The following is a 22285-nucleotide window of genomic DNA, read 5'->3' on the forward strand; positions in this document are numbered from 1 at the left end:
AGACAGTCAAAACACACCTTATATTCTCTCAAATAATTCTTCATGCATGGAGTGCCTTCAGACATGCAGTTTGTTGCAAACGATAGTAGAATGATTGACGTTTGTCCGACAAAATTTTAGCTCAGGATTAATGATAGGTGGGTTAAAACATAAGAGTTGAAAACACACAATTTTTTTCCCTATTTCTCCACAATGAGCACAGTATGTTTTCATCACAGCTGCTGCAGCCAAAGGGATAAGGGGGGCAGCAGATATCCACGGATTTTTAACATATGAGGGTGTATCTGTTACATAACCCCCTTGGATGTTAGGAAGGGAAGAGGTTGTGTAGATCAGATATTCATTCTTAGATCTTTAGTGGAAAAGTTTCTAGAGAAGGGACAGAAGTTGTATGCGGCTTTCATGGATTTGGAGATAACATATGACAGGGTGGATAGACAAAGATTGTGGAAAGTGTTAAGAATATATGGAGTAGATGGGAAGTTGTTGAATGCTGTGAAGAGTATGTACGATGGTGCGAAGGCTGCAGTGCGTGTGGATGGTGAACTAAGTGAATTTTTCTCTTTGAAAGTTGGGTTGAAACAGGGATGTGTCATGTCTCCATGGTTGTTCAATCTGTACATGGATGGGGTAATAAAAGAGGTACAAGGTAGGGTAGTGGATGTTGGAGTGGCCCTGGTGAGAGAGGATAGTGTTTAGAAACTCCCTGTACTGTTGTTTGCAGATGATACTGTGTTGTTGAGTGAAGACGAAGGGGAGCTGCAAGGCTTGGTGGATGAGTTTGGGAGAGTGTGTAAGAAATGGAATCTAAAGGTGAATGTAGAGAAGAGTAAAGTGATGGTCTTTGAGAGAGGTGAAGTCAGTGAATGTACAGCGAGGTTGGATGGTGAGCAATTGGAAAATGTGAGTACATTTAAGTACTTGGGTAGTGTGATGAATAAGGATGGAGGTTTGGAGGGCGTAGTGCTTGAAAGGGTACAGCAGGGAAGAAAGGTTGCTGGTTCCTTGAAAGCAGTGATAAGAAACAGGGAAATGAGCATGGAAGTGAAAAAGTTACTACATGACAGTATTGTGATACCAACTCTAACGTATGGAAGTGAAGCTTGGACGTTGTTGGAAGGGCACAAGTCAAGAGTGAGAGCAGTGGAAATGAGTTATTTAAGAGGAGCCTGTGGAGTCACATGGCCAGACAGTCTGACAAATGAGGATATAATGGAGAATTGTGGTGTGGACGTGGATGTGATAGGAAGCATTAGGAGGAATACACTGAGGTAGTTTGGCCATGTGGAGAGGATGGAGGGTGAAAGACTGACAAAGAGAGAGTATGTGAGTGAGGTGGAAGGGGGGAGAGGGAGGGGGAGGCCAAGGATGAGATGGAGGGATGGGGTGGAGAGGTATATGAGAGAGGGGGGTGTGAGTTGTGAGCAGGGCAGTGAAATGGCGGGGGACAGGGCGATGTGGAGGCGATTTGTTTGTGGCCACCCCGAACGGGATTGAGGCGTCTGGCAATAGATAGATAGATAGAAGTTTGTACTGAACTGGTACTGGAAAACAGAAAATGTAAAAGAAGTTCAAAGACAGTGCAGACAGTCGTTTCAGACAGAACCTCCAACCGTGTTACAATTGCACGTATACGAGATAAATTTGAAACTGACAGAACTGTGCAAAACATATAAAAGGAACGTTCTGGAAGATGTTATTTGAGATGTTACAGAAATTTAAAGTCACCAAAAATATCAGTGCAATGAGCTGCTTGCTGCTGTTTTTGAATATATTTATACTAGTATTTTTTGTTTTCTAGTACCTCTACAGTATAAACTTATGCAGGTCAAATGTTAGTCTGGGATTGGCCATATTCAAGGGTGATTCTCACCTGGAAAAGAAAAAACACTGCAGATCTATAAGCTGTTAAAGTGTATAAATTTTTCTGGGACCCCCCTGTATATATATATATATATATACCGGTATATATATATATATATATATATATATATATATATATATATATATATATATGCACATTTATTCCCAGGCAGTTATCAATTTGTATGTCTTGTAATAGTAATATTCAGTTGTTTTTTTTATTTAAAAAAAAAAAAAAAAAAAGTTGCAGTGTTATAATGATTGTCTTCTGCCGGCAGGAAGTGACATTGCACAAAGATGGGGGCCCTTTGGGACTTAGCATTATTGGCGGCTCGGATCACTTCTGCGTTCCATTTGGTACATCACCAGATGATCCAGGCATATACATATCAAAAGTAAGTACAGCAGCAGAAAAAATTTCCACAGTGAGTTCTCACTCATTTGAATTTAAGTCATGATTAAAAGGTGGTAACTGTAAATACGGTATATGAGTATTTGAAGCCTTGAGTTATAGTCTGAGGAATTTAAGATATTATTGTTTAAGATGAGAATAGCAGTTAAAAATAGTGTTAATGTGTACAATTTTTTATCACTGACATGCCAAAGTTTAGTATTTGTGAATAAGCGGAGGCATGGTTTAGTTTTGCTGAGCTGATTAAATGGACTGTGGTATACTGGCAGTTTAATGGAAGTCCCCTCCCCCACCCCTCCAGCTTCTCTAGCCATATACAGGAATTGCCACCCAGACATAGTGAGGTCAAAGAGAAGCACCTTAGCTAAGTCTCACACTGAACACAAGTTTTTTTGGCATAGGAGATTTTGAAACCTTTTCCCTAACTGTACAGTGAAACAAAATATTGCCAGACTTTTTCAGAAGAGAAATGAGGGGACTTGTTACCTCTTCCTCAGCTGTGCAATGAAACATGTTATTTCTAGACTTTCTGAGAAAAGAAGTGAGAAATGAGACATCATCCCAAACATGGTGCAGTTGGCAGCAAGAATGACAGGTGCAGAAAAAATGGCCTCAGACTAGCCAAGTTACATTAAATACAAACAGTGGTAAGCAGGTGGATGCTCAAAGTTTGTAAAATCTAAGAAACATGGCTTGACTTTACCTGGATTTGAAAATGGAATGACAGCTAATAACAGATGACAGATGGCTTATATGCCACACTAAGCATTGCAAAATACAGCTTGTAGAAAAAGCTTGTGCATTGTTGTTGTTGTTGTTGTTGTTGTTGAGTACCCAGTTTGTCAGGCTGAGCAGACCCAGCAACCACAGGCAAGCAACTGTCCCTTCAGGGCTGTCCTGTACAGTGAACTGATGTTCTTTTGCAGTGGACAGTACTTCATCACAGCAAGGTATGAGGAGAGTGTGGAGGTTTGTTTCCCAGATGGACACCACATTTGCATCTCCACCCAGTTAACAGGGGCACAACAGTAGGCTCCACATCATCCCTTTAATTGACTGGTGTTTACCACTGAGCATTGTAAACGTTTTCTTGGTTTACTGGAAACCCATAGTCTTTTCACTCAGTGTACAGTGTCCTGAATGATAGAAGGTAAAGGTGAAATAGGCTGCACTACATCATGAATGGATGATGGTTTATGCCACCTGCTGCCAAACACCTGACAGAAAAACTTTTTTCAGAGACGGAGAAATTTGTATTTTAAAATCAGAGGTGACAAGGGCTAAGGCAGATGGAACTCTGAGGCCAGTAACTATAAGCAATGATTCCACATAAAGAAACGTCCTATGCATATCTCAGGTTGAAGCTGCGTGCTGGGAGAACAGAGATTCCCCTTAAGTATCTTCCCATTTCCCTTACCTGTTGTGGTCGTGGGGCAGCTTAAGAGATGTCAACTTGGACTAGATGTGTGAGAGGGCTCTCACAGGGTGCTTTAGCAGACTCCACGGTAGTGTGGGGGGGGTTTGGTTGCTGGGTGAACACACAGTTGTGTCTCCACCCAATTCTGCCCTCTCCCATCTACAGTACAATCCCAGCTATCCGGTATCCAGACAAACGGAATGCTCAGAACAACGGGAAAATTCAAGGGCTGGTAAAAATGTCAGTAAGTTATAACTCTGCGCCAATTTGAATGGACCGCCAAACCGCCGTTTGATCGTGTCACGCGAGGCTGGAAGTCAGACAAAGCTAGGTGAAGGCATTTCCGGCTAATGTAAATCACTAGCAAATCCTCTTAACCACCCCTCCTCTCCCCCTCTTTCCCCTACTTGAATTCAGTCATCCTCCACACCCTCCAAAAATCACCAGTCTGCTCTTTGCCACCAGACAGTAAACAAGCTCTCTTGCTATTGTGTTCCTCTGATAGACGGTAATTTGTACACTCCAAAATGCCTAAAGTGCAAACTAAACGTAAGCGTATTGTGCTTACCTTGAAACAGAAGCTGGACATATGCAACAGACTTGAAAAAGGCGAACATTATAAAACACTAATGGCTGAATATAATGTAGGAAATTCAACGATTTATGATATCAAGGCTCAGTCATTCAAGCTCAAGGAATTTTTCATGAAAAGCGAGACAAGTAAGTCCATTGAAAAAAGGCATACTCTACATCGGCCGAAAATGGAGGATGTAGACCTAGCAGTGTACGAGTGGTTTTGCTTAGAAAGATCTAAGGGAGCACCTATTTCTGCTCCTCTTATACAAGAAAAAGTGAGAGAGTTTCACAGTGAAATGAATATAGAAGTCGAGTGTGATTTCAGTATTGGATGGTTAAATCGTTTCAAAGACAGGCATGGAATTCGTAAACTTGACATCTCGGGAGAAAGCAAATCAGCAAACAGTAAATCAGCAGAAGAATTCTGTGAAGAATTCAACAGGCTTGTGGCTAAACATAAATTAACTGCAAACCAAATTTATAATGCAGATGAGTCAGGCTTGCTGTGGAGATGCTTACCCCAAACAACTTTAGCGTGTTCAAAAGAAAAAAATGCGCAAGGGTTTAAGAAAAACAAGGACCGTGTAACCATGCTGTTATGCGCTAATGCAGCAGGCACTCACAAGGTGAAGTTATTCATTGTGGGTAAATATGGTAACCCTCACTGCTTTAAAGGCATCACAAATCTGCCTGTTGAATACAAGGCTCAGAGAAGCGCATGGATGGATGCAGAACTTTTTCGGTGGTGGTTTCATCATGTTTTTGTCCCTAGTGTAAAAAACCACTTTAAAAAGCTAGGGATGCCAGAGGACAGCAGTGCCTTACTTTTTCTAGACAATTGTCCTGCTCATCCACCGGCTGATCAACTGAGAAGTGGCAACATTTTCACGGTCTATCTCCCTCCCAATGTAACCAGCCTTGTACAGCCTATGGATCAAGGCGTCATTCAGAATGTGAAAATGATTTACAGGCGTGACTTTATGCGCAAGATGGTGAACAGTGATTGCTCTGTTACTGACTTTCAAAAGCAGTTCAATCTAAAAGATGCCATCTATACCATCTCAGTTGCATGGAGTCAGGTGAAAGACTCAACTCTGCGTAAATGTTGGCGTAAGCTCTGGCCCCTCGCTATGTTTCAAACAACAGCTTCAGACGAAGAGAATAATTTTGATGGGTTCAAAACTACAACCAAGACTGCCACAGATACTTGCAAAGAAATTACTGATCTTGCCAAGTCTTGTGGCAAAATTGATGTGGAAGAAGAAAAACTGCAAGAGTGGTTAGAAATTGATGAGGATACACCCGTAACACACGATGGACACGGATGCTATCATTGATGCAGTAGTGAACCGTGGGAAATCCTACGTGGCGCCACAGGAAGAAGAAAGTGACGAAGAGACAGTGGAGGAGAGGGTGTGTTGGCATGATGGTATTGCAGCATTTGAGAAGGCAATCAAATTTGCAGAGCAGCAGTCGTACATCTCTGCACAGGATGTAATGCATTTGCACATCTTGAACAGTAAGATCTTGACAGAGAGGCGGAAGGCAATAAAGCAAACAGATATACGTAAGATGTTTGCCAAGATGAGAGACAAACGAGCTTCTGAAATGGCGTCATCATCTAGCACGTATGGTGAACCCTCAGTAGCAAGTTCTGCTACTCCCCAGTAGCAACATCTGCTACACCCTAATAGCAACATCTGCGACTTCAAACACATTCAAGGCTAGTCTACTGTATTGCTGTTTTCTACAGTATGTATTGAACACCAAATAAGGCATTTGTGGTACGCCAGTGCGTTTTTATATAAATTCATCTTCGAACGCATATTCGCTGGCAGAGATTAAAAAAAAAAAAGTTAATAGGAATGAAAGTTTACTTTGTTGGAAGAAAAATAAATAAATAATATGCCTGCATTTCATACGTACATCATTTATTTTATTTTCTGCAAAACAGCTGAGTGGTGGGTGAGGGGTGGAGTGATAGAGGTCAGGTGGGGAAGAAGAAGGACAGTCGGGGTCAGAAACGTAAACACAACTCACGTAGGGGCACAGGTGTCGTGATAATTCTACAGTGCAGTCTTAACACATCGTCAGTTCACTAATAAATGTTCAAGCTTTTATTTCTTTATTTTATTTTTCATTTTTTATGAGTACAGTACATATAATGAATACAGTAATTCAGTAAACAATTGACTGGTGCAATTTGCAGCACTGCAAATTGCTTGACATTGCACGCTCGTGCGTTATGACCATGGTGTGTGTTTACAAGGCAGTTTTTCAGGCGGAATCTCTTAGTGTAACCCCTAATGTGACTGGTGAGTACCTGAACTGTATTTACTGCTGTGATAGCCTTTGTATAGATTTGACTTGAAACTCAGAAATACGGGAAAAATCTGTAACCGGGAAGGTAAATTCCCCAAGCCTCCCGGTTAACTGGGATTGTACTGTATTTGGGTCCCCGTCACTGCCACAGCTAATTTTGCAAATCCCATTTTCTTTAACTGTTGCCTCTCCCTTCTCTTTCAGTGTATCCTGTCTAGTCTGTCTGTAACATTAACCCCTTAACCGCGGGGCGTCACTTTCGTGACGCTCGGCCACAGTGGATCATACCGCGGGGCGTCACTTTTGTGATTCTGTGTTATTTTGAATTATCCCGGGCTCTCAAGTGGTGGCTTGTATCATCTATCAGTACTGCCAATGTCCAACACTAGTCAGCACTCCAAATTTCATCTGTACTCCCATCCATTGTTGACATTTTAGCGATTTTACCCCCTTCATGACTCCCCTCTCTACCTGCCCTCCATTACCCTGTCCTCTCACCTCCCACGCCGCGCTGCGCTACGAAAATTTCCCCTGGATTTTTCCACAGATTTCATCCATTGAAATAAGCCCTATGCCCTATACTTATACAAAATAATATATACCAAAAAAAAAAATCAGGTAAGTGATAGTGTTATACACCAGGAATTGGCTAATTATCACCTGACAACACCTCACGTGCATTCATTCGCTACATTACCACGGTAATTTCCCCTTTGAATTATGCCTTGTAATCGATGTCTGTAATAAAAATATATATCAGAAAGGAAGGGAGAAGCCTAAATGACATTTACATTCACCTGGAACTACCTGTTTCTTTATGTATTGCCGAGATTTTCTGCCTATAAAAAATTAGCATGTAAGTTAGCAGCAGTCAGCCTCAGTGTCATTGTCATCCCTTCCCTTCTCAGATAAGCCACGGCATTTAGTTCCTTGTCCTCTGCTGTAGTGAAACCACGTCGCACTCGCGCCCTGCCATTCTTGCCGCTTCTGTGCCCATTGCAAAGGGCCCCGTGACCTCTACCCCTAAGAAAAGTAGTGAGGGAAGCAGGAAAGGCCTTAGTGACTCTGCAGTGGCACGTGTACTTGCAGAATTGTCCATGGTGATGATGGACAGTGATTTTGACGATTCGGGTGAATCGTGTGATGAGCCGGGTGAGGTTATCGTGCCAGAAACTGCTACAATGAGTGCTTCAGTGTCGGAAGTAGTCTCTAGCTCCAAGGGAAAGGAGCCTTTAGTGCACCAAGGCCAGGAATTTGGGAAGGGAGTGAAAAGGCGGCGTGTTAGCCCCAGAACAATGCCCCCATGTGACCCAGCCCGCCATGAGTCACGAGTGCATTCACCTCCCCGTTCCCCAAGCCCCACTTCACTCATTTCTTCATCATCGTCGGCTGAGTTATCTCCAGAGTCTTCGTCGTTGGAGTCACCGCCAGCATCAACAGTGAAGGCAGGCTGTAGAGGAAGAGGTAAATCAAGGACAGTGAAAAGTAGTGTAGTTAGTAGGGTAAGGGCTGCTAGTGCTGTACGGCAACCCAGGGTCAGTGCGAGTGACCTTGAACGAGATAAATCTGCCTCACAGCCAACCTTCACCACCACCACCCGCCCTACACTGCCACGACAGGGAATCCTGGACACCTTCGCGTGGACGGAAGGGTCAGATTTTGTGCCTGAAAATTTAGTATTTGATGAGAGCTCCTCAGGAGTTCAGCCTGCCTTCACTATTGATGAAAATGCTGAGTGTGTGGACTACCTTTTGGCCTTCCCAGATGACGAAGTCATGCAGCACATATGTGATGAGACCAACAGGTATGAATCACAACGTGCTGCAAGTGGTACAGGTGCAGCCAAGATGCAACAGTGGTTCATGCTGGGAGTGCAGGAGCTGTATGTGTTCTTTGCCCTCATGCTTCTCATGCCACACTCCAAGAACATGAGTTGGAAGAATACTGGTCCATGGACCCCGTACTACCCTCACCCACCTTCAATAAGTACATGGCCAGAGATCGCTTCGGAACATCATGGGAAACCTGCACTTTGCCGACAATGATGTACCTTCCCAAACCGACCCACTCTGGAAGATCCGGGAGATTCTGAGCAGAATGAAGGATAAGTTTATGTCATTCTTCCACCCCTTTCAGAAGGTTGTCATTGACGAATCCTTGGTTTTGTTCAGAGGACGTCTTCGGTTTGTTCAGTACATTCCAAGCAAACGCAATCGCTTTAGAATTAAGTTCTTTGTACTGTGCGACTGTAAGACGGGGTACATCCTTGACTTCATCATTTATTCAGCCAGCACTGTCGATCTGGATAAAACACACCCCCTTGGCTTCTCAGGCTGTGTAGTGAAAGTGCTCCTAGAAAAGTATTTTGGTGGGAATCATGTGCTGTATACAGACAACTACTATACAGCACCGAAACTTGCCAAATACCTTTCTGAGCACGGCATTGGCTCCTGCGGCACTGTCAGAAGTAATCGTGCCCACTTCCCCAAATTCACAGAGGCAGGAACCTCGCAGCGAGGAGATGTGCTCCTACGCAAGTCTGAGAAGATGCTAGCAATATGGTGGCATGACAAGAGGGTCGTGCACATGCTCACCACCGTACATAAGGGGGAGATGACACAGTGGGAAGGTCGACCGTAGGACAGGCGAACCTGTGATGAAACCTGATGCTGTGTTGGACTACAATATCAACATGCGGCTGGTGGACAAGTCCGACATGATGATTGGTGAGATCGACTGCCTCAGGAAGAATACTAGGTGGTACAGGAAAGTTTTTCTGCATCTCATAGATATGACGATGCTGAACACCTTCATCCTGTACAAGATGAAGGTCAAGCCACCCAAGTCCTTTTCCCCGAGGTTGTTCGCCAGGACTTGTGTCCAGCAGCTGCTGAAAAGATATGGTAGGGTGACAGCAGCAACTCCAAGGCGCCATCCAGTAACACTTCCCGACCGACTTGAGCAGAGGGCGTATATGGATCGGCACAGACTTGAGCTTATGCCTGTCACAGGGAAAAGGAAGGCTGCGATTCACAGGTGTCAGGTGTGTGCACATACCACCCGACGCACACCTGAGCACAAACGCACCTCTTGGCAGTGCGCTGAGTGCCAGGTTCCCCTCTGTGTTACCTGCTTCTTTGATTACCACAGCCAGAAGCAGTTCTAACAGTGCAAGTGTGAAAGCAGAATAATTTGGAAATAATGTGTAAATAGCAAGTGAAAGCAATGGATGTTCAGTACATATGATTGAACAGTGTATTATAGATTTATCTTACTGAAAGTGACAGTGAATAACATAGTGTAAGTAAAATAGAAGGGTAAATATTGAAAATAGAATAGAAAATGTAAATAGTAATGTAAGTAATTAGTAATATAAGAATATGAATACAAATAATTTATAACAGTGAAAGTGAATCCGTGGCTCTCTACGTATTTTACTGAATGAAAAATTGAATGACTTCAGTGACAATAAACTAATACGACTGAAGGAAACTTATGGAGAAAGACTCCAGATATATAGTGTGATATAGTAATAGAAATATAAAGTGTGAGGGGTTTTATGAATAATAAATGACAGAGTACCAAGAGCGAACTAGCGCAAGTGCGACGATCAGACGCGCTCGTAATTTCCATTGCTTTCACAGTGTTTTTTTTTTTGGAGTATGGATCCCAAACTACTTGAAAATCATAGAGTAATGTTTATAGTGTTTATATCTGGCTGTGGTAATCATATTACGGGTTGTCGGGAAGTGTAAAGTGGAGACTTCGTTACCCAACTTCAGAGGTCTCCACAAGTCCTACGGTAACTGACAAAGGCTCAACAAACATTCCAGGAGAAAGCTGAAGGTATGTGCCATAAGCATATGTAATTTTAATATTCTAGGACTAATAACTGATTTTTGGCAAATATTTTTTGAGAGTCTGTCGGAGCCCGAATAACCCTGTGGGACACGCAAAACATTGGTAAACATGCCCGCGGTGTAGGGGTTAAATGATGTGAAATTTTCCACATTCATTAAAATTCTCATTGGTATCCCTTAGGATGTTGCAGCAGGAAGGATTGGTGTGTGCCCATTGGCTGTTGATCTAGTCAGTTGTAGGGACTATGATGGTTCAGTGCCACTCCAGTGTGTGGACCCCAGGAGAAGCAGGACTACTGCTGGGCTGTAGCTGCTAATCTGGGGGTGCTGTGTACTTGTGATGGGATTCACATCCATAGGCCGCTGGCCCAATATTGTGCTGTGGACTCTGCTTTCTCATACTGTGCTGTTGTTCCCTCTCGTGCAGGGTAGGAATTGCATGCTTGGAGCTTGGTCACTGCTTGGGTTGCTGGCTGGACCTCTAGACTCTGGATTCCACCCACATAGTCCATTCTTTTCCAATGGTCTTGATGAGTCTTTTCTTTTCTGTGTATGATTATGGAAATAATCTCATTTTCCTCTTCACCCAGTCCTGCCGATGTTTTGATCCCAGTGATAACCCCAGATCCTTCTCATGCTACTTCTCCCACTCTCACTGGTGTTCTATGCCTCTGCTTACCCCTAATGTTTCGTCAAACTTACCTACACCAATTCCCACCTTACGACCCCTTTTATCCACAAGTTGTCTACCTGTTTGTCTTCTTCATCTGTAGTGACTTCTGAACCTTATTTGCCTCCAACCCCTCCTTCTACCCTTCCTGTCTCCTTGATTTCCCTTTCCCTCCTATCTCCTTCCCAACTCACAAACCCTTCCTTGACCACCTCTCTCTCCCGGCCCCAGACATAGGCCTGTTATTTTAACATAACCTCACATACAGATCACCCATCTCATCGTCTCTCTCTGATTTGCCAAGTACGCACAGACTTCATGTTATTTGTGCAGCCCACTGGCTCTTGTTGTTTCAGTGTGCTAAATGCAGCCCAAGCTGAAAAAGTTAAGTCTAGTTGATCCTTTTGGTTTCCCTATTTCAGTCTCTACAGATGCCCAGTTAAAATTCTCTACAGGCACTGCCAATCTTCCATCTCTTTTTGTCCTTTGGTAACCAGAATATTCCTGATTATTCTGATGATATTCACCTTATTCTTTCAAACATCATCACCCAGTTCTCTCTCCATTGTTGTACCATCCCATCATGTGTACACCACCAACAACCAGCCAACATTGCCAAAATAATATTAAACTCTTGCAACCTTTCCCATTCTGTCATCATCAGGGACACTGTCCTCCTTGTTAAAGGATATGTTCCTCCCTCATGCCATTTTTTTTTTTTTTTTTTTTTTTTTTTTTTTTTAAAGAAGGAACCAAAGGCCAGGGGCCCACACTCTGTTCCTTCCAAGAAAAAAACAAAAACAATCCAAAAGAGGGCCAAATTCAAGATCCATTCATTTTGAGATGCCTGGACACACTGCATTTGAAAGACAGGAAATGATAGGAAGTAGGAAATACAGATAGAGGGAGACAGTTCTAGAGTTGACCTGTTCCATAAATGGACTGGGAGTAACTGTTAACTTTTGCATTAGAAAGTTGGACAGAAAAGGGATGAGAGTTTGTTGCTAGATGGGTGCGTAGACCCGTCGTAGAGGTGGAGGGATGCAACCAGACAGTTCAGAGGAGCAGCGACCATTGAAGTAGCGATAGAAAAGAGATAAGATGCAACAGTGTGGCGAAGAGACAGAGGTTGAAAAGAGCCGGTATGAGAAGGAGAGTTGATGAGACGAAAAGCCTTTGACTCCACCCTATTGAGGAGAGCTGTATGTGGGGAGCCTCCTCACATGAGAGTTGCACTCTATACGGGACGAATAAAACCCTTGTATAAAGTCAACAAGTGTACAGGGGTAAAGAAGGTGTGGCGTTGGCATAGCACACCCAGTCTCTTGGAAGCAGATTTTACAAGAGGTGCAACATGATCTTTCCAAGATAAGTCTCGAGTGAATGAAACCCGAAGCATGTTCAAGGATGATGCAGGCTTGTGCTGGATATTATTAAACATTAGTGGATACTGCTGTGGAAGATTATGTTGGGTTGATAGGTGTAAAAATTGAGTTTTTGATGCATTAAAAACAACAAGATTATTTTTGCCCCAGTCAGAGTTACAAGCAGTCAGACATTAGGTTTGCCATAGCCTCAACCCTTATTTGTTGAAGTAACTGCTGAGATGGATGTTGCGGGAACCAAATGGAAATCTGAAGTGGAATCATCAGCATATGAGTGGATAGGGTTAGATATACATCTTGGAAGGTCATTTTGCAACTCAGCCAAGTACTGCCAATCACAGTTTGTCTTCCCCAACTATGCCCAGGCTGGACTCACTTCCTTTGCCTGTATTTCCAGCCTCCTGTCTTGCCTGAACAGTGGAGGCCACCAGATAGCCTCTCACAGAAAATACCCAGTTTACATTTTTGAAGCAGTTTTTTTTTTTTTTTTTTTTTTTTTTTTTTTTTTGCGAGGAAGAAGGAACCAAAGGCTATGAGCCCGCAATAAGAGTTCCCTCCAAGAGTAAAACAAAATACAAGAGAGCTAAATTCAAGATCTGATCATTTCGAGATGCCTGGACACACTGCATTTGAAAGACTGGAAATCATCGGCAGCAGGAAATACAGACAGAAGGAGACAGTTGCAGAGTTGACCTGTTGCATAAATGAAAGACTGGGAGTAACGGTTAACTCTTGCATTAGAGAGTTGGACAGAAAAGGGATGAGAGTTTGCTGCTAGACAGTTGCTACGCGCCCGTCGTAGAGGTGGAGGAATGCATGCAGACAGTTCAGAGGAACAGTGACCATTAAAGTAGCGATAGAAAAGAGATAAAGATGCAACAGTGTGGTGAAGAGACAGAGGTTGAAGGGAGTCAGTAAGAGGAGGAGAGTTAATGAGACGAAATGCCTTTGACTCCACCCTATTGAGAAGAGCTATATGTGGGGAGCCTCCCCACACATGAGAGTTGTACTCCACACAGGGGCGGATAAAACCCCTGTACAGAGTCAACAATTGTGCAGGGGTAAAGAAAGAATGGAGTCGGCTTAGCACACCCAATCTCTTGGAAGCAGATTTTACAAGAGATGTAATATGATCTTTCCAAGATATGTCCCAAGTAAATGAAACTCCAAGGATGATGCAGGAAAATTGGTCTTACGCTTCAAGAAGCCTGTTGTCAAGTGTGTAGCTTAGGTCATTTTCCTGGCATCATGTACATGTGTTTGACCAGTACTACTGTATCACAGGTCTCCAGCTCTTCCAGTGTCTCGGCTTCAGCACCTATCTCCATTTCTTTCAATACTTGTCTTGCTTCCTGATTCCTCTTTTGCCTTTTCCTTCCTTGTTCGTTATGCACACTCTACACCACTTTCTTCACATTCAGTATGCTCCCAGCCTTCTTCTCCCCCACCTTCTCATGTGCAGGCAAACATAATTGTTCTCTCATGTCCTCTGTTTTTTATTCCTGGTGTTTTCTCCTCTCCATTTACAGCCCAGCCTGCCCAGTGCTGTCCCTCATCCAAATAACAGTGCCATTGAGATTTTTCACCAGTTTCCACTCAACCTTTGTGTTCTCCTATGGAAGTGGAATCCTTACAGAGTACCCTTAATTACCTTCACTGTACCTCATCCTCAGCCTTCCCTTGTTGTTTCAGAAATACATTTCCTTCCCTTGTGCCTCTCTCCTGCTTCCCTTCCTCCTGCCCCTCTTCAGTTTCCCTCTCTTTCACTGTTTGACCACCCTCATCCACGATGATCACAATGCCCTCCATTTCTTCCCCATTTGCTTCTGTTCATGATCTACCTGTGTCTCCTGGTTACTCTTGCTCTCAACAGCACAAACAACCACTGCACTCCTCCTGGACTTAGTTCTCTTAGCTCATCTTCCTTGGATTGTCAGAGACTTCTGTGCCCCATTGTGTGGACCTTGTTTCCTTATTTCCTCTCTCTCTCTCTCTCTTTCTCTCTCTCTCTCTCTCTCTCTCTCCAGGAAGCCTTTCATTGTACTTCCATGATTACTATTCCTGGCTTTTTTTTTTTTTTTTTTTTTTTTTAATGACAGCTCCCTTGTTATCTGTAATGATGTTCCCTTAAAAGCTCTTTACATCTCTTCACTTATCCCTCATACTTCTACTCTATGCCCTTTCCTGTCACTGGATCACTGTTAACTGTCACTTAATACTCTCCATCAGTCCCACTTGATTTTCCAGACTATGCCACCCTTCCTCCTCTGATTCTTTTTGGTGACTTTATATGCTGGCATTCCCCGTGGAATTAGTGGTCACCACTAGGGGATGCATATTAGAACAGTTTCTTTCTTTTCAAGATCTCTTCAACCTTAACACTGGCACCCCTACTCACTTCAGCCTCTACACTCATTCCCTGTCTTGCTTGGGTCTGTCTCTTTGTTCATCTCTGGTTCTAAATTTCTATTTATCAGTATTGGAAGACAGTCTTTTTAGTGTTCACTACCCTGTCAAACTCACTCTTACTTCTGCCCGTTCCGTTCGTCGTTCACCCTGTTGATTTCTGTTGGTCAGTATTGGAGGACAATCATTTTTTAGTGTTCACTGTCCTGTCAAACTCACTCTTAATTCTGTCCCTCCCATTCCTCGTCCACCCCATTGGCAGTTCCATGCTGTTGACTGGGAATTGTTTTCTTCTCTTACTGTTCTCCTTCTACTTTCCCCTCTTCCTTTCCACAAAATATGTTCTCTCTCATCCTTCTAGTTTTAAGCGTTGCCCTTGCCGTTATTCCCTGCAATACTCAACCATCCACTGCCAAATGTGTTTCATGATGGATTTCTGCTTGCATGTGGGCCCCATGTGTGAAACATGCAGCCTGGAAAATTTTTCATTGCAAAGAGTCCGGGTCTGAATGAGCTTGTAATCTTGCGTAACAAGCTTCCACTGCCTTTCATTGTATCATCCATCAAACCATATGCTGTGGTTGGAGGGACTGTGTTTCTTCACTTCCCACTAATGCACATGTTGCAGCAATCTGATTTTGGATTTGTAGAATATCCAACAAACATTTGGAGAGACTATGTGTAATCTTTTTTCACCCACACACCTGTTGCAACAGTTTGATTTTGAATTCAAAGCATATCTAGTAAGCATATCTTGCCACAGGCTCTTGTTCTTACTGCCGATGGCCATTCCGTGGCTGATTCGTCCTTTGTTTGCAGATGTTTATGGTAATTATTTTATTCTTTTTAGTAGTTGGTCTCATCTCTCTCTCCAGAATTTCACTTCATTGAATCTGTTTCTGAATCCATACCAAACTCTTTTACTTTGTCAACCCAAGGAGCCCTTAACACATTCTTCTCTTTGTGAATTATCTCGTTTACTTAAATCGTGTAAAGACACAAGTGAAGGATTTAATGGTGTTATTGTATGTTGAAGCATATCTCTTCTCAGGCCATGTCCATTCTCTTGACCCGGCACAATGAATTTTGGACAGAGGATTTCTTTCCTCCATGTTGGCATGTATTGGTCATCTTCCTATTTCTTAAACCTGGAAAAACTGGTCACCTTTCTCAATCATATCATCCTATAGCCCTGACCAGTTTATGTAAACTTCTTGAATGGATGATCAGTCAGATACCCCTGTGGTACCATGAATCCAGTTGTCTTCTTTCTCTCAGTACAGTTTGGGTATCACAAGGCATGCAGCACCATAGATTCTCTCCTTGTACAAGAATATTTTAGCCATTCTGCTTTTTCACTCCACCAGTCAGTCATTGCTGTTTTATACAGTACATGGGGATATCATATTCTTCATTGTCTTTGTTCCCATGGTCATGGTAAAATAGGTGTTTCTCTTCAAAATTTTCTTTCCCTTCCAACTTTTCATATCTGTCTAGGAGCCCACCTTTCATGTGTCATTTCCCAACATGAAGTGTCCCCCAGGGCTGCATCTTTAGTTCCACCATTTTTCTTTTTGCTGTAAATGGCATTATCTCCTCTCTGCCCCCATCTGTTTCAACCTTTCTTTATGTTGATGATTTCATTATTTATTATGCTGCAGATTCAGACCTACCTCATCTCCAAGTCCTTCTCCACTCTGCCATTGATGCACTCTCAACATGGGCCACTACTCATGGTTTTCATTTTTCTGCCTCTAAGCCCTGTATAGTGACATTCACTCATTCACTAGGACACAAGTCAAGAGTGAGAGCAGTGGAAATGAGTTATTTGAGAGGAGCCTGTGGAGTCATGTGGAGAGACAGGCTGACGAATGAGGATATAAAGGATCGTTGTGGTGTGGATGTGGATGTGATAGGAAGCGTTATGAGGAACACTGAGGTGGTTTGGCCATGTGGAGAGGATGGAGGGTGAAAGACTGACGAAGAGAGTGTATGTGAGTGAGGTGGAGGGGGGAAGAGGGAGGGGGAGGCCGAGGATGAGATGGAGGGATGGGGTGGAGAGGTATATGAGAGAGGGGGGTGTGAGTTGGGAGCAGGGGAGTGAAATGGCGGGGGACAGGGCGACTTGGAGGCGATTTGTTTGTGGCCACCCCAAACGGGATTGAGGCGTCTGGCAATAGATAGATAGATAGACTAACCATAACTCAACCATCTCTTTTGCTTGGATAACACTGCTCCTCTGTATCGCTCCTCTGCCAGTTTTCTTGGCCTCGTCTTTGACTTCTGGTTAAATTAGAATGCACATGTTTCTTCCTTTCCATCATATACGCCTGTTGCAGCAAATGTCATATCTTTCGTGGGATGCTGATTGCACCATACTTTTTGATCTTTGCTCTGTCCTTATTCTCTCTAAACTTGATTATGGCTGCCAGATCTATTCTTCTGCTTCCATTTGCACTCCTTCAAAACTTGATTCCATTCATACTACTGGTCATCATTTAGTTATTTGTACTTTTGATCAACCCCAACCACAGGTCTTTGCACTGAGTCAGGCATTCCCTCCCTCTCATCATCGTTCTCTTCACATTGTTATGTCCTGTGCATGTCTCCTTCAGTTTGCTATTAAGTTACTCCACCTCCCCAGCCCTCTCCAGTGCTCTATTCATTGGAACTCCCATCTCCTTTTTCTCCCCCTTCAAATCCCCACCCTTCATTTGTCTCTTGGTTTCACATTTCCCACTATTCTTCCTATTTGTCAAGTTTCTATCCCAACCAGGCTTCCTCCTCCTCCTATAATCTGCTCTACTTTCTTCCCATGTTTTAAGACTCTTCCCCCAAATACTCTTCAGTCCCTTTTTCTTGAACACGTCTTGTCACGCATCTGCCACACGTATTTTCACTGACTGCTCTAATTTTTACCATCTTATTGGGTTTGCTGTTGTGTTTCCAGACTCCTTCCATCCAAAGTACTTTTCCTCCCATTGCAGATATTTTCATTGAAGAACTTTATGCTCTCCCTTTTGCTCCAAAGTCTCTTCTTAGATTCTCATCCTCCTTCTTTGTAAACTTTTCTGGTAATCATGATTATCATAGCACACTAACTTTCTTACACACCTCATCTTACTCTCATCCCCTGGTCACCCATATTTAGGAGTGGCTGTTCTGCCTTTCTGCCGGGAAAAAATCACTTCACTTCTGCTGGGTTCCCAGCCATTTCGGGATTACTGGGAATGATCAAGTTGACTTACTGGCATGATTTGCTATGCCCTCCTCTGGGTCCGTGTGCTACTGATTGTTTTCCTGTTCAAACCTGTCTCCTCTGTGAACATTGGTAACCCTCATGGGATCCACAGGTTAACAAAAAACTTCATAGTATTATACCCTCAGTTCATTCATGGTACACCTCGACTTACCCCAATTGTGAGTGGGGGACTGTCCTTGCTCATCTTCCCTTGGATCGTACCCTCCTTACTCATGTTCATGTAATGCGCTGTGATCCTTCGCCACTGTATTCACTCTGTAACTGATCCATGAGTGTCATTCATCATTTTCTTCATTGCTTGATTGCTCTCCAACACCGCCCTTCAACATTTACCTTCCTTTCCTCACTACAGTGGCCCCCACTGCTTGCTGATTTCTTAGATGACTCTCCCACTGCTTTTTCCAATGTATTTTCACTTTTCTTTCTGCTAATCACATCATTCATTTAAGATAATTACTACCCCTGCTACCTTCTACCATAATGACAAGTAGCCATTTTATGGCTTGGCACATCATTATTCCTTCCCTCCTTCCCCAAGAGTATGCAATACTTAGCCTCTCACAGGTTTTATAAGTTTCTGTTGGAAGTTTTTCACCAAGAAGCATGTGGAAGTGAGGATGTTTTTCTTTGCCATCACAGTGCTGTCGTGGCAGTCAGAACGGCGTTAGAGTAGGCACCATAATTAACAGGCAGGAGGTGGAAAAATCATAAAAGGCAGTGCTATAGTCTTTGTAATTTCATAGTATAGTTGTTTTGTTAGGATTTGAGAGCTTATTCACAGTTGATAGAACAACAGTTATATACTGCAGTTATGCTTAAAGCATCCTGTTTGTGAAGCACTTGTATAGTATACAGGAGAGCTAAGTGAAGAATGTACAGCATTATGAAATTACTTTTTAAGGTAGTCATTTGCTGGAGTATTATAGCAGAGTAAAGCTTTTCCTAGAAAAATTAGTTCTTCCCAGATTGGTACTTTATTAACTATGGTACTTTACTACAATTTCTCAAAGTTTATATACTATAGGGAGCATCCATCTTGAATACCTTGGTAATGTTTTACCTCCTCACAACCACTCAGATAACAGCAGGAGGTGCAGCTCACAGGACAGGAAAGCTTCGCATGGGTGATAGGATCCTGTCAGTGAATGGATGTGATATGAATGGGGCATCCCATCAAGAGGCTGTGCTTGCCCTGCTCAACCCCCCCAATGAGGTTGTCCTCACTGTGCGACATGACCCACAGCCAAAGGGACTCAAAGTATGTTATGCTTGCTATTTTGGTGTTACCTATTTCTTATCATCCTTCAGAATGGACTTCACCTATATTTGGTGATCAGTGCCTTTTGAGTTAGATTTGCTGTTCTTCAACAGCTGCCTTAATATCTTCTCTGTATCTGTTTAGGGAAAATGTATGAGTTACTAGTCTTGAATACAGTAGAACCTCTTTGGTTCAGATCCTGTTAATCTGGATTTCAGTTATTTCAGACAAAATTTTAAAAATATGAATTCCCAAAGCATGTTTAATTCTAAAACCATTTTCACAAGCCGGGCGGAAAGCAACTATCATTTGTTTGGTCACAGATCATACTAGGTCACAGCAAGGGTCCCTTTCTTGAAACACACACAAGCATTCGTACGATCAACTAGTTCAACAACCTTTTTTTTTCTTCTTCTTTATATTCTTTTTCTTTTTTTCTTTTTTTTTTACCTGTACAGTATTTCAGAAGTCATTTCTCCTTACCATAGCTCGTAATGCAAATGGATCCTCTGGGAAGACTAAAGATGTCAAGAGAAAGCAGGTAACATGACGTAATGCCGGTAGTGAAAATTTTGGATAAGTTAGAAGCTGGTGTTTCTGTAGGAAAACTTGTTGTAAAAGTGTGGTATCGCCAAACACAGTGTATCAGGCATCAAGAAAAACAAAAGGAAAATTAGGTAGCTTGCTTTAAAGTGTGATAACAGCGAATGGTGAAAGTAAAAGAAAAACTCAAAAACTGCCATCGGACACGACTTGAACTAGAAGATTGTTTATAAATGGTACGTACAGCAGTGATCGTGAGAAGCACTGTGTGAGTACAGCACTGTTATTTTATAAATTGCAAAGGGATTAGTAAACTCTCAGCAGACCTTCCCTGTCGAGTGAAAGGCATGAGTGCTACTCAGTCACCACAGTATAGACCACTAGCCACTTGTTGTTACCACATCACAGTGTTGTAAATTTGTGCCAAAAAAAGTTCGGTGCTGATGATTACTGTACTTGATAAATTTTGGTTTAAACAGATTCTAGGACATTCTGATGGTCAAACACCAATTCTTGGTATAAAAAAGAAAATTAAATTATGAAAATGTCTGTGAACTTAGCCAGTTGGGTGAGGCAGTCGCTTGGCTGCCATAGCAACCCCCCACCCCTTGCCACACAATGTTGGTGTGGCAGACCACCACAGTGAATTGGATGTTATAATGCTTAAGCTTTTCATTCCGTTATTAAACACAAAGATATTTGCTATACATAAGACTTTAATAGTACTTTGCTAAGACTACGTCATAAAATAAATGTGATGGAGCGGTAAGTTCAGCTTTCAATATGTATTCAAAGATAATTTACAAATTGTGGAGGTCAATGAATCTGTCTCTGGCGCGAGGCAGCTGCATGGGGTCGGTCTTTTTACTGAATGCCACTGTCCTAATCTAATAGTTTAACTAAACCTAGCCTAACCTAGCTTAACTGCACTTATACTGTACAATTTAACCAAACCTAACCTAACTTAACCTCCTGTTGGGAAGTGGGAAACAAAATCGACCTTTGAGTACATTTCTTCCATTATACCGTAAACAAATGATCGTAGGTACGCCTTAAGGAACGTGATGATAATAATGGGGAAAATTTTCATCAGGAAAAGATCATTTACCACCCTGAAAATAGGAAAATATATAACAAACTGGAGGGGGTCGGCACACGGTGGTTCTCAGTGAAAAGACTCACCAGCTGCATGCGTGATTGATTCATCCACATAACCACATGACAACAGTCATACAAACACACGTTGGTTGTAGCAGATTTTTAAAAATTCTTTACATTAGCTCATTTATGCAAAGATGGGCCTGAGAAGAGTGCAGTGTATAATGATGTTTAGACCATTTTCAAATCCTACATGAGCTTTATTCATGTACTGACCCTAATTTACTCTGTAGTTCCATGCCTTACCCTTACCTCTGCACAACACAACACTACAAACTTCATTCAGTTATTTTTTTGTATATAAAGTATATATATATATATATATATATAGTTAGATAGATAGATTTATAAATATTATATATGTCTATCTATCTATCTATTGCCAGACGCCTCAATCCTGTTTGGGGTGGCCACAAACAAATCGCCTCCAAGTTGCCCTGTCCCCCGCTATTTCACTTCCCTGCTCCCAACTCACACCCCCCTCTCTCATATACCTCTCCACCCCATCCCTCCATCTCATCCTCGGCCTCCCCCTCCCTCTTCCCCCCTCCACCTCACTCACATACACTCTCTTCGTCAGTCTTTCACCCTCCATCCTCTCCACATGGCCGAACCACCTCAGTGTGTTCCTCATAATGCTTCCTATCACATCCACACCACAACGCTTCTTTATATCCTCATTCGTCAGCCTGTCTCTCCACGTGACTCCACGGGCTCCTCTTAAATAACTCATTTCCACTGCTCTCACTCTTGACTTGTGTCCTTCCAACAATGTCCAAGCTTCACTTCCGTACATTAGAGTTGGTATCACAATACTGTCATGTAGTAACTTTTTCACTTCCATACTCACTTCCCTGTTTCTTATCACTGCTTTCAAAGAACCAGGAACCTTTCTTCCCTGCTGTACCCTTTCAAGCACTTCACCCTCCAAACCTCCATCCTTACTCATCACACTACCCAAGTACTTAAACGTACTCACATTTTCCAATTCCCCACCATCCAACCTCGCTGTACATTCACTAACTTCACCTCTCTCAAAGACCATCACTTTACTCTTCCCTACATTCACCTTTAGATTCCGTTTCTTACACACTCTCTCAAACTCATCCACCAAGCCTTGCAGCTCCCCTTCGTCTTCACTCAACAACACAGT

At 42.7% G+C, this 22285-nt stretch overlaps 1 protein-coding gene across 8 annotated transcripts in view; it reads left to right on the forward strand.

Annotated features, from left to right (window-relative positions):
• Positions 1-22285, forward strand: part of LOC145399810 (protein lap4-like) — a 1200472-nt gene that overhangs the window by 680926 nt on the left and 497261 nt on the right. For all 8 annotated transcript variants that reach the window (XM_080272363.1, XM_080272366.1, XM_080272368.1 and 5 more), the window contains 2 exons: positions 2142-2258; positions 19252-19431. In XM_080272363.1, the coding sequence (XP_080128489.1) occupies positions 2142-2258; positions 19252-19431 (297 nt within the window). The remainder of the gene's footprint in view (positions 1-2141; positions 2259-19251; positions 19432-22285) is intronic.

Source organism: Coenobita brevimanus, chromosome 50 (assembly GCF_032717465.1).
Source record: "Coenobita brevimanus isolate Jiangsu-jjx chromosome 50, ASM3271746v2, whole genome shotgun sequence".
Taxonomy (NCBI): Eukaryota; Metazoa; Arthropoda; class Malacostraca; order Decapoda; family Coenobitidae; genus Coenobita; species Coenobita brevimanus.